Source organism: Planococcus citri, chromosome 1, assembly GCF_950023065.1.
Source record: "Planococcus citri chromosome 1, ihPlaCitr1.1, whole genome shotgun sequence".
Classification (NCBI taxonomy): domain Eukaryota; kingdom Metazoa; phylum Arthropoda; class Insecta; order Hemiptera; family Pseudococcidae; genus Planococcus; species Planococcus citri.
Window position 1 is genome coordinate 45,351,414 of NC_088677.1, and position 16,738 is coordinate 45,368,151.

The window sequence follows — 16,738 nt, forward strand, 5'->3', positions numbered from 1 at the left end:
AACAATGACTGAAAGTGAAATGAAACGTCAATCGCTGGAAAAATCTCACGTCTTCGCGTCAAAAGAAATTATGGTTTTTTTAATTCATATTTTGGTCATATGATTATTATTATCAAATTATACATCTATCACTTATAATATTATTGTTCTTTTTTTCATTAAAATGCTGCATTGCATAGTTTTTGGGCCAAAAATTAGAAAAACGCTAAATTTAAAGCTAAATTAATTTGAAATTATATAAAAATAAATTAGGCAACCACATCGACCACATGACATTCTCACCAATTTTTTCTGTGATTTCATTTTTTTGATAATTAAACTTTTGATAAGAAAGTTCAAAGAAATTTGAACCACGTAAACAAAAAAATCGAAAAGTTGAATATTTTTTAATTTTTAATAAAATTATAATTGTTTTGTTGAAAATTACTACTGAGCATTGAACAATTCATTGATCTATTCCGATATAATTTCATCCAAATTGATCATTACCTCGTAAACGCATGAGCAATGAGCTGACGTGCTGAATAAAACCAATTGAAACAAGTGCTTATGAGCCTGTCATAAAATCCGACCAATAGGAAAATGTACACATCATTGGATGTGAGGTGCAGTTCAACTTGAAGTTGTGTGCAAAAAAATACAGGAGGAAAGTTCTCGTACCCGGCGATTTTCAATTATATTTTTGAGAGAAAATTCGATATCAGAATGAAAACGTGATTTTAATAGTGGAACGTTTATCTATATTCCCTGTTAGTCTAATAGTTGAATTGATTATTATTACCTATTAATCTAAGTATTTATAAAGTAAGTACCCGAACACCACATCATTATCCTTATTTAAACTGTAGTTGGTAAATTTACATCATGATTGTAGAAAGTAGAGCAGTTCTCATTAAGAATTCTAACATTTGAAAAAGATCTTTAAATTTGATTCATTGAAAGCTTGACCTATTTAAATTGGAGACAATCTTGTCTATTCCTGACGACTGGAAGAATATTATCAAATTATTTACTGTCATTGTACTTATTTTTGAATTTTTGATAGATGTCAGCCACATCGAGAGGTGTATTTTTGACTGTTATAGTCAGTTTAGCAGTTTTCTTTCATCGTACCCATAATGTGGAAAGCGTAGCTGTTATGAGCGTAGATATCGGCTTAGAATGGATGAAAGTAGCTATTGTATCGGTAAGTACCTATTAAAAATTTGAAAAAATGAATTTTTTTCAATTTTTAAGAATTAATACATTATAATGATTAACTAAGAACACTTGTGTCAACTATGTAGAAAATTATGAATGACGTTTTGACATATTTGAACCGCTATTAACTAACACCTGTATGATTTTAAAATATGTTCGTATTAGCCTGGTGTGCCGATGGAGATTGCCCTGAATAAAGAATCCAAGAGAAAAACTCCGGTAGCTATAGCGTTTCGTGATAATGAAAGGACATTTGGTGAAGATGCTTTGAGCGTTGGTGTTCGTTTCCCATCTTATTGTTTCACATATTTCTTGGATTTGTTGGGCAAGGATATCAATAACCCTATTGTTAAACAATTTCAAGAAAGGTTTCCTCAGTATGATTTAAGACCGGACCCCCATAGAAACACCGTAGTTTTTCATTATGACAAGTTGGTATTCCTTTTTTTGAAACAGTCATTTGTAATCATTGGTGGGATTATTATTATATTGTACGTATATTCTTTTTCTCACAGTGAAACCGTATATAGTCCTGAAGAATTGGTAGCTATGTTGTTGAGTAAAGCTCGAGAATTCGCGAAAGATTCTGCACGACAACCAATTAATGATGTTGTATTGACTGTGCCCGGTTATTTCAATCAAATCGAGAGGAAAGCTATGATTACCGCCGCTGAAATGGCCGGATTAAAAGTTCTTCAATTGATCAACGATTACACTGCTGGTTTGTAATTCTTTAAGCATTGATATCTTAAATCAAAAATTGAAACTAATAAAATCAATCGATTTAGCTGCGTTGAATTACGGTATATTCAGAAGAAAAGATTTCAATGATACTGCTCAATACGTCATGTTATACGACATGGGAGCTTCATCAACCAGCGCTGTTGTTGTTAGCTATCAAAACGCTAAAACCAAAGAGAAGGGTTTTGTCGAAACAAATCCTCAGCTTTCTATCGTAGGAGTTGGGTAATTCTTTTAATATGCAAATTACAATTTTCAAATGCGCGTTTTTAGAGCAAATTGTAAGATCGTGGTTCTCTTTGTAGATACGATCGTACCTTAGGAGGACTCGAAATGCAACTTCGTTTACGTGATTTCTTGGCTAAAAAATTCAACGAACTCAAAAAAACTAACAAAAATGTTTTCGAACATCCTAGAGCTATGGCCAAGCTATTCAAAGAAGCTGGTCGCCTGAAAATTATTCTGAGTGCTAATGCTGAATATTACGCTCAAGTAATGAACTACATAATTATAATCTTTTGTACTTGGAGACATACGATTTTCTAAAATTGAATATTTAATCCTCTAAATATAGGTTGAAAATGTAATGGATGATGTCGATTTTAAATTACTTGTAACGCGAGAAGAATTCGAAAATTTATGCGCAGACTTATTCGCTAGAGTGAAAAGTCCTGTAGAACAGGCCCTTAAAACTTCTCAACTTTCTATGGACGTTATTAGTCAAGTAAGAATGACGCGATATATTTTAACCATTGGATGATCGGTGTTTATTTTGAGATTAATGTGTATGGTACGTGTAGGTAATTTTAGTCGGTGCCGGTACCCGAGTTCCAGCGGTTCAAGATCAACTCTCGAACGCCGTGAAAATCGAACTCAGTAAGAATTTGAACACTGATGAAGCTGCCGTCTTAGGTGCTGCATATAAAGCTGCAGATCTGAGCACCGGTTTCAAAGTGAAAAAGTTCATTACCAAAGATGCAGTTATATTCCCTATTCAAGTATGTATATTTTTATGCTCTTATTCTTTTCACAAGTGATTGAATAAACAATGAAAATGGATTATTTAAAGGTCACATTCGAAAGAGAGAAGAGCGACGTTGAAAAGGAATCTAAACAAATAACTCGAACGCTGTTCAATCTCATGAACCCGTATCCTCAAAAGAAAATCCTGACTTTCAATAAACATCAGAATGATTTTGAATTTCGTGTGCAATATGGTGATCTTGAATCACTTCTTCCCGAGCATGAAATTCAGTATGTTAAAATACGTGTGAAATTCTCTATTTGCTATGAAATATATTAAAACGCGCTTTTGTCGTATTTTAGAGCTATTGGTGGAAAATCGTTACATGCTGTGAGATTGAATGGGGTTTCGGAAGCTATCAAAAAACATCATGGTGCGAACATTGAATCCAAAGGAATCAAAGCTCATTTTAATTTAGATGAAAGTGGTTTGTTATCCATGACTAATGTTGAATACATCGTTGAAAAAACATTAACTGCTGAAGAATTGGCCGCCCAAGAATACGACGAACAGTCCACATTCTCTAAACTTAGCTCCACCATTAGTAAATTATTCCATGGTACGATAATAAGAGAATTTGTTGGGGGAAAAAAACTAAATTTGTTTTTCATTTTGTATGATTTACTTTTCAGCCGCTGAAGAAGAACTCAAAGAAAAAGACCCGAATATAAAAATCATTCATAAAGATCCTCCCTCTGGAGATGAAGGTACCAAGCCTGTGAAAGAAGAACCAGAACCATCGAAACCGCTTAATGAAACTGACAAAGCTTCAAATAAAACCGAAACCGATGATGCTAAGAAAGTTAATGCTACTGTCAAAGAGGAAGCTGAGAAGAAACCCAAAGTAGTCACTTTGAAAGAACCGATAAACTCCTCCGTCACTCATTTGGGAGTTAATCATTTGAGTGGTGATCAACTGCAACAATCCGTTGACAAGTAATTTCTTTGATTTTTAAACATTTTGTGTTCTAGTAGATACTCCTAGGTATAATTTTTTCAAAACTTATTTCATTTTTAGGATTAATGTTCTCGATGAATATGATCTGAAACGGTCTCGCCGAGAAGGAGCTTTGAATGCATTGGAATCAGCGGTTATTGACACTCGAATGAAACTCGATGATGCCGATTTTATTTCCTATGCTAAACCTGAAGAGTCTGAGTTGATTACTACCAAATCGAAAGAGGTATTTTTTACATTTTATTGTGTAAATAATTATAATTGAGTGACCTAAGCTGACGGATATACTTTTTACAGATATCAGATTGGCTTGAGGAGGAAGGATATACCGCAGATGTTGATGTCTTGGAGTCTAAACTTTCCGAGTTGAAGAAACTAATGAAACCTGTAAAAATACGTCATAGAGAACATACTGAGAGACCTGAGGCTTTGAAAGCTCTAGATCAAACTCTAAACTCAACAACCTTCTTCTTAAACAGCATTAAGAATTTCACTCAACAATTTAACGCTACTTCTGAGGACCCTGCGTATACGTTGTATACTACTGTTGAAATACAAAGCTTGGAAAAATTGATAAATGATACAATCGTAAGACCTGATTTACCATATGAATGCGTGTTGTTGGTACGCTTTTAATAAATTGTTTTTTCCTGCAGGTTTGGAAAGAAACAGCTGTTACTAAACAATCAACTTTGGCGAAATCTGATGACCCAGTTTTTAACGTTAGAACTATTTCAGAAAAATCGTTTTCTTTGGACAGAGAAGTACGTACAATTTGAAAAAAAAAATACTATTTAACATTGTTACGAGTTGCTAACAATTAATTCTTTTTAAGGTAAGATACTTAGCCAATAAATCGAAAAATTGGCGTCCTCCACCCAGTGATAAAGGAAGTAAAGATAAAGGTGAGAATAACTTGGGTATCTGTATTTTTCAAAATATGCCGCCTATACTGATTACTTCAATATTATTCTATTGTAGATAAGAAATCGAAATCGAAATCCAAAGGAAAAGAAACCGAAGAAAGTTCTAGTACCCAAGAAGAAAAACCTGTTACAGAAGATGAATCCAATCAAAAACCAATTCCCGAAAAAAGTGCAGATACCAAGAAAGAAGATAAATCAACAACGAGCAGTGCTGGTAAATTTTTACATTATATGAGATAAACAAGATACAATACAGAATACTCATAGTTTTCCTTAATTTTTTATTTCACTTTCCAGATAATAAAGAAGATCTTCATGCTGAGCTGTAATTATTTCAAGAGGTTTGTATTCAATTTTATCTGCTGTTTAGTTAATTTATTAGCCAAGCAGTATTCACATTTTGATGTTTTTTTAATAGACAAACGTTTCTTCTGCGTATTGATTTATGTCACAATTCGTCCATTATTGAAGTGATCATTCCATCAGTTGCGATGTTGTCGCGATTTATTGAAATAAATCCTAAATACATCCTGAAACATGCGTAGCAATGTTAATGACGTTATTAAAAATTTTACAGCCTAATGTGTGTATAATACGTGTTTCGTAATTATAACAGCATTTTTCGACCGGTGTTTCTCATTATTTGTGCGTGGAAGTTGGGAATGAATTTATAATCATTTGATCATTCCTTTTCTAAATTTACAGGAACCTTTTCAAAATTGTTTAATTTATTTTGTACTCTTATTTCTGTTATACTTCTGGTTCCTATCAATATATTTTGTGATGTGATTTAATTAATAAATGTATCGCATTATTATTATTTTCTTAGGTCCGATGCTTATTCGTATTATGTATGTATATATTCTTCATCAGCTTGATGCTAGTGTAAAATTGTTTTAAATGTGTTGGTGAAATATTATAGCAGCGATTATGTGAATTTCGCACGATATGTTAGTTAAAATTGTATACTACCTATGTTTTAAGAATTTAATATTTGTAAAGAAATCACCTTTTTCCATTTATTCATGAACTTTTGAAAAGTAGTATTATTTTTGTAATACATACCTAAATATTATTATTTGTAATTTGAAAAAGCGAACTATGCGCGGATAAAACGATGTAATAGTTACCAATGAGCAAAAATTGGGAATGAACATCTCGAATTTTCTTGATTTACTTTCTATTGTGATCTAAATGTCGTTGATAATTTATTTTCTTGAAATTATTTTAAGTAATTTTTAAATCGCTGTCGAATTGTAGCGTTTAATATGTTGTGTAAATTAAATTTTTTGACATCTAAATTGACGACCATTCTTTATTTAAAAAAATAATAATCACCTGTTTTGCGGCACTCCTATTGCTTTTTCAACGAATTCGAATACCTGCGGAGCATACGCTTTGCTGCATTCTGAATCAAAAGGTGTCGTATTTTGAAGTGTTCCAATTGCGAACAAACCGGGCTTCGTTCCCCATTTCATTTCAACTCCAGCTTTGATGCTTATGAAAACGTTCTTTGAAAATTAATAATTCGTATATTAGGTAGAGAAACTACAAGTGGTAGGTACCCAAGTTTTTATTGAAATTAATCATTTTACCTGCTGTGTGCCGTCAAATAAATCTGATATCAGATTAGAAGCTCCTTTCAAAACGTCCTCGTTGATCTTGTTTTGATCAACGTTAGTAAGTAAAGTTAATATAAGCATTATGTTGTGAGAAAGTTGATGCACTTTACGGTAAGTTGTCGAAAAAAGTCAAGTTACTTATGATATGACTATTTGTTTCAAAATTCTGAGAACAAAGATAAATACGTAGTTCACGAAAAAAAATGATGAATGGCACGAGAGTAGCAATAAATTAACGATGAGATAAGTGAAATCAATTTTTTTTGCCATTTTTTGTTATAACTACTTTTTGTTTCAATTTGTCACGAGATTGGATCCAACCATGAAAAATATTGATTCATTTAGTAGGAATACGAAATTTCAACATTCCAAGATGTCGTTGTTCAGTTTTCAAATCAACTTTGAAAAATTTAAAATGCCAAAAAATGTTTTTGAAAACGTTTCAAGAATTATTGCGGATTCGTTGTCTCAAGATCCTGACGTAAGCTTATTTTTTTTTTCAAATTTCCAATCTAAATAAAGAACATTCTATTTAACTACATTAATATTCTAATTTTTTTTTTTTGAATAGTATGTCAACGGAACTTTGGTGGATCAAGTGAATTTATCTTGGCGAGGAAGCTCGGAACCCATGGTGTTTCTGACTATTCAAACTGTTCGAATTTTGGATGCTAAACTGAATCAATCTTGTATTGAAGCCCTGTATAAATTTTTGACGAGCGTCCTAGATATTCCGGAGGACAGGTAAGTAATTTACCGATGCATAATTTCAAGTAGGTACTTGGTAAACCTATCAAGTTTATGGATTATTTTGGTATTTTTTAATGGACTAATGAACTACAATCAAACTTTTCTATTTACAGGATTATTGTTTATTTTACTGAGAAAGTACTGAGTGATGTTGCTATTGATGGGTCATTGTTGTTATCAAGTTCATGAAATCTAAAAAGTATTGAATAGGTAGTCTTCGCGATTAACATGGGCTTCTGTATTATGAGTTACAACAATGAGATATTATTATTATCTAGGTATTCAATTAAGTAGGTATATTACATATGTATTACATAAGTACAGAAATGAGTTGGATCTAGGTATAAGTATTTTTGTTAATATTGTACTTGTACTTTGTCATTGTCATCTGGAGACGAAATAAAGGTCTAAATTAGTAAATTTCTATGGTATAAATGGTATGATGTTTTATATTATCTCTTCAACATTAATCAAATCAATAATCAACGTACCCGGTACCTGTATGCAATAAAAGTGATATTGGTAGGTGTAACATACATGTATAAATGCAACTTGAAAGACCAGCTTTTTTTTTGTAAAAAGAAACTAGGTTTACGATTATGAAGTACGGATGGAATTACCTACGAAAAGAAAAGAGCGAAGGCAAAGCAAAGTTTTAGTAAAAATAGAGATGGGCTATGATACGCTGTAAGGCTACTTTGTGTTTGTTGAAGATTAATTATTACACATTTACCTATAAAAAAGCATGTGCTTTTGCCTTTTTTACCTTCTGAATTTTCAATTATCAACGGAAAATATAGCGTGAAATAAAACATAAAATAGAATAATTGAAAAGCTCATAGTCATCTGTCATTTTTCAATGAAACCATTTTATAGAAGTGTTCTTTTTACACGGATTTTGGCAGATTTTCGAGAATCTGGATTTTAAATCTGCCAAAATCCAGATTCTCGAAAACGTCAAAATCCGTGTAAAAAGAACACAATATTATCTATTCAGTAGGTATTTCAGTACCTCCTAATTGAAATTTCTCTGTCATTGTTTCAACTTTTCAATTTACTTTTGGTAGTTTTTCAATTACCATTTACCAAAACCAATTACCATTACCAAGGAGCCTTTAAGGCACTTATAAATTTTATATTAATATTAATATTAAAAATTCAAAAATTCAAAAATTGGAGGGAATTTTTTTTAGTGGGTGTCTGTTATGTCGCCATATCGTGGGTGGGGAGCTGAGGACTGAAGAGGTGAGGGTGATACATCGACCTTTTAGTTAACTAAAACTTAAAAGGTCGATGGGATGGGGTATGGACTATGGGGTGATACCGAAATTTCGAAAAGATGAGAATTCGCATGAACCGACCCTATAGAGTACTTATTGTACTACTCGTACAAAGATCGACTACTAACCTGGTCAATGGTGCGAATCTAGTATCTTCATGAATTCCTACAAAACACTAAAACAGAACATGAGAACACGGCCACGCGATGGCGATTTATTTATCACTTTTGGTGACATCCCGGTTTCAGGAATTTTCTTTAATTCTTGGTGAATTGAATTCATTTTGTGCTACGAAATAATAATTTTCCGATAGGTTACTTCATTGATAATTTAAGTGAGTACTTGTTACAATTATGCACATTCTCTACGTGTTCTCCGCGTTCTTTGCGTCTTGGTCTAACACAACTCATCAATCATCAAGAAACCGAATAAAATCATATCTTTAATTATATAAAAATGATACTCATTCTGTGTGCCTATTCTTATGATTTCATCTGTACATCGTTACTCAGTATGTGTTTGAATTTTTTCTACAGGTTACTATGAGTCGATTTTTCGCCACCGGATCGGATTCTGAATCCGAAAGCTCGTCCGAAGAGGAGCAGGTTATTCGTCAACCAGTGGCAGCCTTTTCAGTAAATAACATATTCGTTTACTTTAGCAGTATTTCTTTTGAATAAGTTACGCTATACTATTTATGCTTTTGTAGTTTAGCGACGATGAGGAGGATACAAAACGTATTGTTCGTTCTGCTAGGGAAAAGAGATTTGAAGATCTTCATAATACCATCAAACAAATTAGAAATTTCAAAAAAATCAAGGATTTAAGCAGTATGTTGTCCAGTAAGTGTAAATTTTCATCACCCATCACCCATTAATTCTTGATCATGTCATGATGATTTACGAATTATAATACATGATACGTGTTGTTTAGGTTTCGAGGATTTAACAAGAGTTTATACAAAAGCGTTCAGTACTGTCATTGTAAAAGAAGAAAATGGAATCCATCCTCGCTTCTATATTCGTTGTCTGGTCGAAATGGAAGATTTCATTCATGAAGTCTGGGAAGACAGGGAAGGAAGGTTAGTTTTTTTTCAGTCCTTTTATTTTTGAATGTTCGTATGTATTATGGTATTAATCGTGACGTGACCGATGCATGTGCAGGAAAAACATGTCCAAGAATAACTCAAAATCTTTAGCAACTTTGAGACAGAAACTTCGGAAATATACTAAAGATTTCGAAGATGATATGGCCAAGTTTCGCGAAAATCCCGATCTTCCAGATGAAGATGAAGAAAAAGGTAAGTTGAATCGCTATAGAATAATCATTGTGTGCGTTTGTGATGTATAATACATGATTTCTTCGTACTACAGAAGAAGACGAAAGCGAAACCGAAAGTGAAGATGATGATGATGTGGCTCCGAGTGCATCTGCGTATAAGAAATCTGGTTCAGAGACGTCTCAGTCTCACTCTACATTCGCTAAAGTAATTAATATGCTCTTTGAATTCGTCAATTTTTATTCCAAAAAGTTGACCTCGTATGTTTTTCTGTTAGGCTTCAGCTCACGTTGATGATGACGGTGGCAGTGATGATTCGTCCATCGATTGGGGTAATGATTCGGATAGTAGTAGTTCTAGCAGCGAAGAAGATGGTCAATATCAAAGTATTAGGGAACGTTTTTTGAAAAAGTTCGTATTAATCATTTCAGTTGGCATAAAAAATTTCCTGTATTTATTTTGTCCTATTTTTCTTTGCAGAAATACCGATAAAGAAGAAGATGAGAAAAAGGAACGTAAAAAAGAACGTAAAGAAAAACCCAAAAAACCAAAAAAAGATGAAGGAGATGAAAGCGAAGGTGAATGGGAAACCGTAAAAGGAGGCGCCACGATTCCATCGGTAATTGTCATTTTCTTGCTTTCTCTTATTGTTGACCATGAAAATTTAATCTAAAATGGTTTCTATAAATGTTTAGGAGAAACCTAAAATGTTCGCTAAAGATGCAGAAATCAACATCGAAGCGGTTTTAAAAAAATTGAACGAAATCGTTGCTGCACGTGGTAAAAAAAGAACCGACCGTAGAGAACAAATTGAATTGCTGCACGAGCTCCAAGTAATCAGTGAAAACCATAATCTCGGATTAGGTGTGGCGATTAAAATCAAACTTGCAACGATTTCTGCAATTTTTGATTACAATCAAAAAGTTTCTGATCCAATGAAACCGGAATATTGGGCCAAGTAAGTACTTATTTCAACGTCGTTTTCTCCATAGAAGTATTAAACTAATTTTTTCGATAAAAGACTTTTAGATCGGATCACAGAATGTCTAACTATGATATTGAGTGCGCAAGATATTGTCATCGGCGAACATATCACAGAAGAAGAAGAAGTAGTTGATGCACCGCCGTATAAAATCAGAGGATATGTTTTAACCATAGTTGAGCGTTTGGATGAAGAATTTACTAAACTACTGAAGGAATGCGATCCTCACAGCAACGAATACGTTCAGAGACTAAAAGATGAAAGTAGAGTGACGGAAATTATCGATAAAGTACAATCATTCTTGGAGAAGAAGGGTACGGCGTCCGAATTGTGCGGTGTTTATATTAGAAAGATTGAGCACTTGTACTATAAATTTGATCCGATGGTTTTAAAACAGAAAAAAGTAAGAACCTCTCTCTTATTGAAATTGTAATTTTGGAAATCGTTTGCGAATTAACTTGTTTTTAATCACAGGGAGAAATCAGCAAGAATGAAATCACCAGCTTACAGATTATGGATAAATTGTGCAAGTTCATCTATCACAACGATGAAACTGACAGATTGAGAACTCGTGCGATTTTGTCTCATGTTTATCATAATGCTCTGCACGATAACTGGTTCCAAGCACGCGATCTTATTTTAATGTCGCATTTGCAAGAATCTATTCAACATTCTGATCCTCCTACACAAGTATGAAACAAGAATTAATACCAAATTTAGAAAACTTTTGTATGACCTCTTTTGATCAAACTGTGATCTTACAGATTTTGTATAACCGTACCATGGCGCATTTGGGATTGTGTGCCTTTAGACAAGGCAATGTCAAGGATGCTCACAATTGTTTGGTTGATCTAATGATGACCGCTAAAGTTAAAGAATTATTAGCTCAAGGTTTATTGCCCCAGGTTAAAATTTGTATTCATTTTTATTTCAAAGTTAGCAATTATGACGATCCTCAAAGTTCTTTTCGTTGTTTTTTGTTTTTTACAGCGTCAGCTAGAGCGTAGCAAAGAACAAGAAAAAATTGAAAAACAAAGGCAAATGCCGTTCCACATGCACATCAATTTGGAATTACTGGAATGTGTCTATTTGGTAGCTGCTATGCTTATAGAAATTCCATATATGGCGGGTAAGTTTGATGTCAATGTATTTCTGAAATTTAGTTTACCTAGGGGGTCGATAATCATTCTAATTTTTTTTGTTGTTTTAATTAAGCTCATGAATTTGATGCTAGAAGACGTATGATTTCGAAAACATTCTATCAACAGCTACGTTCTAGCGAACGTCAATCTTTGGTCGGTCCTCCCGAATCCATGCGTGAACATATTGTGGCCGCTAGTAGAGCCATGAAAAATGGCAACTGGACTGCTTGTGTCAATTTTATTATCAACGATAAAATGAATGCTAAGGTATGACGGTTGAAGTTTATAATCTAAAATGTTAATTGCGATTTCTGAACTTTTTCAATATTTTAGGTTTGGGATTTGTTTTACGAAAGTGATAAAGTTAGAGAAATGCTGGTTCGTTTGATCAAAGAAGAATCTTTAAGGACTTACTTATTCACTTATTCGAACGTTTATGCTTCGATTTCCATGCAAACTTTGGCCGAAATGTTCGAACTGGATAAACCCGTTGTTCATTCTACCATTTCTAAAATGATAATCAATGAGGAACTCATGGTAAGAAATTGAATTGACGAAAGAAAAGTCCCAATTTTGTATCATCAGTTCATCGCTATAAAATATATTTTAGGCATCTTTGGATGATCCAACGCAAACTGTTGTCATGCATAGAAGTGAACCTAGCCGACTTCAATCATTAGCTGTTCAACTGGCCGATAAAATCAATAATTTTGTTGACTCGAATGAACGTATATTTGAAATGAAACAAGGTTTGTTGATATTCGTGATTATTAAGTACATGATACATTTAGGCTACGTGAATTTATCAATGCATGTGATTTAATTTGTTTCAGGCAATTTCTTCCAAAGAGGAGCTACATCGGGTGCTGGAAATACTTCAGCTGGAGCCAACCAGCAAAATAATTACCGTCAAGGATATAATCGTCAAAATACAGGTGGTGGCGGTCAAGATTGGAATAGGCAGAGGAATCGAGTTTACTAATCCAACTATATCGATTATCTTTTACGTATTTATTGTACGTTCGAATTTCTTGAAGAAATGAAAATCACGCATTTTTCCCGTTGGTCTTGTGATTTTTTATTTTCTTTTTCTGTAATAAATGCGTCAAATCTGTGTAGTTTTTTGTTATTCTCTCATTTTTCAGCAATGATTGTTCTATGTAGTATCTTGGAATTTGGAGATATATGAGTGAGTTTCTCAGAAGTTATTCAAATTCATTAATCTTGACCTGCGGTGTACGGTTTTCTTAAACGTGACTATAATTAAATTAAGGATAATTACTTTAGTTCCAATTCCTGGTCGGTATGAATAAAGATCCTCGCCCAACTTTTACATCTTCTGAGGTTCTGATACGGTTACTAGATGTAGATACTCAATTATTTTACATATGCGCAAGAGGTAAATCAAGCATGTTTTGTCATTAATTACTAACAAAAAATATATCTACTATCGAACGCAACGTGATGCCCATTCATAGAATTTTTCGCTCTTGATAGTGCCAGAATATTTTTTATTGATAATTCTACTTGATTTAAGCCCCGTTACACAGAAACGTACCTACAATTTTCAAAAGAATTTTTCCCGTGTAAAATTGATCTTTTTGTCTACTGTATGCACCATATTTTTATATCCGACCTTTTCCCTCGATTGCGGTTAGGCTAGTTGATCAAGGGTCAATTTGTCCGAAAACTGCATAATATAAGTATGTACTCTCTATCTCATTTTTCTCGCCTTAACAGTCTTTGCTCCATCTCCCACTCCTGAAAATATGATAAATGATTAAAACTGAACTTATAGTCCAACACGTGCAGTCATTTCGGAACGCAGGTACGAGTATTGTTTGTTTATTCGTTATTCATAATCTCGTGTCATATAACCATAAAACGAATTATTGTATCATATTACATACTTTTTTAGAAAATAGAATTTCTCAAAAATAATTATCATAAAAACTATGACAGACGAATTGAAAGAGTTAGCTGTTGAATTATTCAATGCCGGTGTTGTTAAATTTGGAAAATTCCACTCTACAAGTGGGTGTATTTTAGATTCATGGTTCGATTTACTAGTCGTATTCGCACATCCATCCCTAATGGTAAGTTAAATACAACTATGTACTTACACGTAGGGTGAATCAGCCATCTATGGCCACCCCTCCTTCTATGGCCATTCACCCAATTTTTCAAATAATCATTTAAAAGTTTTGAATCTAATACTTATAATTAGGTACCAAATAATATGAAAAATACAACTCCGTTACTTAAAATTTGATCTTTCTTTCTTAGTCATTGAAAAATGTAACGAAAGAAGGGTGGCCAAAGATGTGCTTTTCTGACTGTGTCGTAAATATTTCGTTTTTTTTCGATCAATTTTCACTCAATATTTTAAAATGAAAGTCGATTTTGAATCTAGAAAGCCTGCTAAATTAGAAAAGTTCATAGATGACCCTTACTTATAATCTTTTAAAGTAAATAATAAGGTTTAAAGTTGCGAATGCTCTTTAGGTGGCCATAGATGACTGGTTCACCCTATGTATGTACAAGCACTTAATTTACTATACGTTCCTACTTAAACTTTTTTTGTTCTATATTACAGGATAAAATGGGTGAATATGCTTACAAATTTTTTACCGAAAAGAAATTCAATTTCCATTCAATATGCGGAGTATCTTATGCTGGCTTACCCTTCAGCGTTATTATTGCTTCGAAATTATGCAAACCATTTTTAATTTGGAATAAAGAGCCTTCTCTTCACTCGGCTGAACGGCGAATTAGTGGCAAAACTCCCAAAAACGAGTATTGTATCGTAATTGAAGAAGTCACGTGCAGTGGTAGAAGTATTTTGGAAGTTATCAGAGTAAATGTCAAATTAACCATACCCAATGAAATGAAACATAACTGCAAATCGTTCTTCTACTTCATTGAATACGGTACCTATTTCAATATTTGTCGTCATTATACAGGATATTGAAGCCTCTGGGATGCGAGTTAAAGATGTTTTCACACTATTTGATCTCGAGCAAGGAGCGATTGAAAATCTTGGGGAAATGGGATATGAGATTCACTCAATAATGAAAATGTCTCAAGTAATAAAGTTATTATTATTTATTCATTTTCCTTTTTCTTTCATTTCTTATATTTTTATCTAAAAATTACAAATTGTTTAACTATAGTTCGCAGAAATCTTATTCGATGAAGGACTTATTACGGCGGATCGTCGTGACATTATCATCAAAGGATTTTCAGATAAATTTGCTTTAAACGGCGACTGTATTACTAATTCGAATTTGGGTAAGTACGTAAGTATAGATACATACAAAAATGCACCACTTTTTCAAAAAATAAAAAAATATGTTTTAACTAGATAGGTATTGAAATGTCTTGCAAATGTTTTTAGAGAAAAGAAAATTGGTGCAATATGATCAGAGAGTTCATTCATGCAAATCCGAAATTGGTCGAAAATTGTTGAAATTAATGTCAGAAAAAAAGAGTAATCTATGCGTGGAAATAACTGATCAAAATATAGATACTGTCGTACAAGTCGCGGAGCTTATTGGCCCATATATAAGCATACTGAGCATTAATTGGTATGTTTTTGAAAATTCAGAAGAGTTCAAGTTGAAAAAACTTCTCAATATTGCTAAAAATCATAATTTTTTTCTGATGGATGATAGGTGAGATGATAAAGTTATGTACTTGAACCTGAATGGTAGACTTCCTGATTAAAATTTAAAACTAATTTCAGTAAGTTATCGGAGGATGGAGACGTTCTTATCGAGCAATGCCGCAGACGATTCAAATTTGTTGATTTATTGACCATCTATGCTGTACCTGGTAAAAATATGTTACTTTCGATCAAATCTGTCATGGATGAATTTCCACAAAAAGGAATATTTGTTGTGGCTTGCCCCAATGTCACAAATGCGCTCGTGGGATCAAATTTTGAAAAAAGTAAATCAAATTCATTTTAAATCGCATTGAGAGTATTGAAAAACACGAAATTACCGCGAGTCGCGATTTTTTGCGTCGATACCTGGTACCTCCACCTACCTAGTGCATAATTAGGTACTATGTACTTATGTACCTCTACGTACTCGTAAATATGTAGCTCGTTTGCTATGCCTTCATCGAAAATTAGTTCATGTAATTCTTTCGATGCACGCACGATGAAAATAATCTGGTGATGAATATTGAGTACTTATTTTCTTTTGATAGGTGCATATTTTTTCAGATTCAATTGATATGACAGTCGCAACTTTTGAAGAAGTTACTGGATTCATCAGTAATAAAAATTCAGAAATTCCTCTTGGTTATATCTGTATGAGATCGGATTTGAAGAATTCAGTGTCAATTGGGAATTCTTCAGATAATTCTTTCTATTCTAACGAAATGGTTGTCAGCAATATAGGCGCTGATATTGTTCAATTACATTTTCGCGATTTCGAAAATATTGATGAGTTGGTGAAAAAAGAGCAGTCACTGTTGTGGAATGCTTATCTAAAACGATTTGGATCAATGGAATTGGAATGTAACCGTCAGTGACCGTTGGTTGTTTAATTAGTTGAAATAGGTTTGTAATGAAAAAGCTCCCAAGCTCCGTAACCGCAGAAATACAAACATTCAATCACTAAATTATTATAGGTACTTGCCTATATGAACATTAAAAATTTTTTTCTTGAGTATCTTTCTTTATGATGTATGAATGTGTGATGTGTAGCCTTTTTCGTTTGGTTGAAATTTGAGTAAGGCTCTTCCGCGTTTTTCTCTTTGTTCACTTCTTAGTTCTTCTGCAAAGTGTAAAATCATCATTTTTTTTATTTTTGAGTGAAAATAA

The 16,738-nt window shown here is 33.1% G+C and overlaps 5 protein-coding genes across 8 annotated transcripts; 4 read left to right on the plus strand and 1 right to left on the minus strand.

Annotated features, from left to right (window-relative positions):
- Positions 1-358: 358 nt before the first annotated feature.
- Positions 359-6,150, plus strand: Grp170 (Grp170 co-chaperone). Its single transcript, XM_065345380.1, has 18 exons — positions 359-804; positions 1,046-1,186; positions 1,366-1,631; positions 1,716-1,921; positions 1,989-2,166; positions 2,247-2,433; positions 2,516-2,665; positions 2,742-2,939; positions 3,011-3,195; positions 3,268-3,524; positions 3,598-3,901; positions 3,984-4,149; positions 4,221-4,511; positions 4,580-4,687; positions 4,759-4,828; positions 4,905-5,063; positions 5,147-5,190; positions 5,268-6,150. Exons 2-17 carry the CDS (start codon positions 1,046-1,048, stop codon positions 5,176-5,178), a joined length of 2,898 nt encoding a protein of 965 aa, XP_065201452.1. The 5' UTR covers positions 359-804; the 3' UTR covers positions 5,179-5,190; positions 5,268-6,150.
- LOC135832253 (macrophage migration inhibitory factor homolog) lies at positions 5,059-6,624 on the minus strand. Its single transcript, XM_065345389.1, has 3 exons — positions 6,445-6,624; positions 6,188-6,360; positions 5,059-5,379 (listed from the first exon to the last, which is right to left on the minus strand). The coding sequence occupies exons 1-3, from the start codon at positions 6,550-6,552 to the stop codon at positions 5,298-5,300; spliced, it is 363 nt and encodes a 120-aa protein (XP_065201461.1). The 5' UTR covers positions 6,553-6,624; the 3' UTR covers positions 5,059-5,297.
- Positions 6,625-6,771: 147 nt separating this feature from the next.
- LOC135832251 (D-dopachrome decarboxylase-like) lies at positions 6,772-7,641 on the plus strand. The gene is made up of 3 exons (XM_065345386.1): positions 6,772-6,952; positions 7,043-7,215; positions 7,335-7,641. The coding sequence occupies exons 1-3, from the start codon at positions 6,794-6,796 to the stop codon at positions 7,408-7,410; spliced, it is 408 nt and encodes a 135-aa protein (XP_065201458.1). The 5' UTR covers positions 6,772-6,793; the 3' UTR covers positions 7,411-7,641.
- Positions 7,642-8,673: 1,032 nt separating this feature from the next.
- On the plus strand, positions 8,674-13,018 carry eIF3c (eukaryotic translation initiation factor 3 subunit c). Its single transcript, XM_065345390.1, has 17 exons — positions 8,674-8,835; positions 9,038-9,136; positions 9,211-9,343; positions 9,435-9,582; positions 9,665-9,801; positions 9,875-9,987; positions 10,058-10,191; positions 10,261-10,399; positions 10,476-10,738; positions 10,802-11,165; positions 11,237-11,452; positions 11,527-11,667; positions 11,753-11,891; positions 11,978-12,171; positions 12,238-12,441; positions 12,515-12,653; positions 12,738-13,018. Exons 2-17 carry the CDS (start codon positions 9,044-9,046, stop codon positions 12,884-12,886), a joined length of 2,706 nt encoding a protein of 901 aa, XP_065201462.1. The 5' UTR covers positions 8,674-8,835; positions 9,038-9,043; the 3' UTR covers positions 12,887-13,018.
- Positions 13,019-13,411: 393 nt separating this feature from the next.
- LOC135832255 (uridine 5'-monophosphate synthase-like) lies at positions 13,412-16,584 on the plus strand. Of its 4 annotated transcripts, none has more exons than XM_065345391.1 (8): positions 13,412-13,732; positions 13,867-14,000; positions 14,501-14,761; positions 14,868-14,990; positions 15,078-15,195; positions 15,302-15,578; positions 15,650-15,855; positions 16,136-16,584. In XM_065345391.1, exons 1-8 carry the CDS (start codon positions 13,681-13,683, stop codon positions 16,444-16,446), a joined length of 1,482 nt encoding a protein of 493 aa, XP_065201463.1. In that variant the 5' UTR covers positions 13,412-13,680; the 3' UTR covers positions 16,447-16,584. The 4 variants fall into 4 exon arrangements, with proteins under 4 accessions (XP_065201463.1, XP_065201466.1, XP_065201465.1 ...); XM_065345394.1 differs by having other exon boundaries at positions 15,302-15,491; XM_065345393.1 differs by having other exon boundaries at positions 13,414-13,732; positions 13,823-14,000.
- Positions 16,585-16,738: the final 154 nt, after the last annotated feature.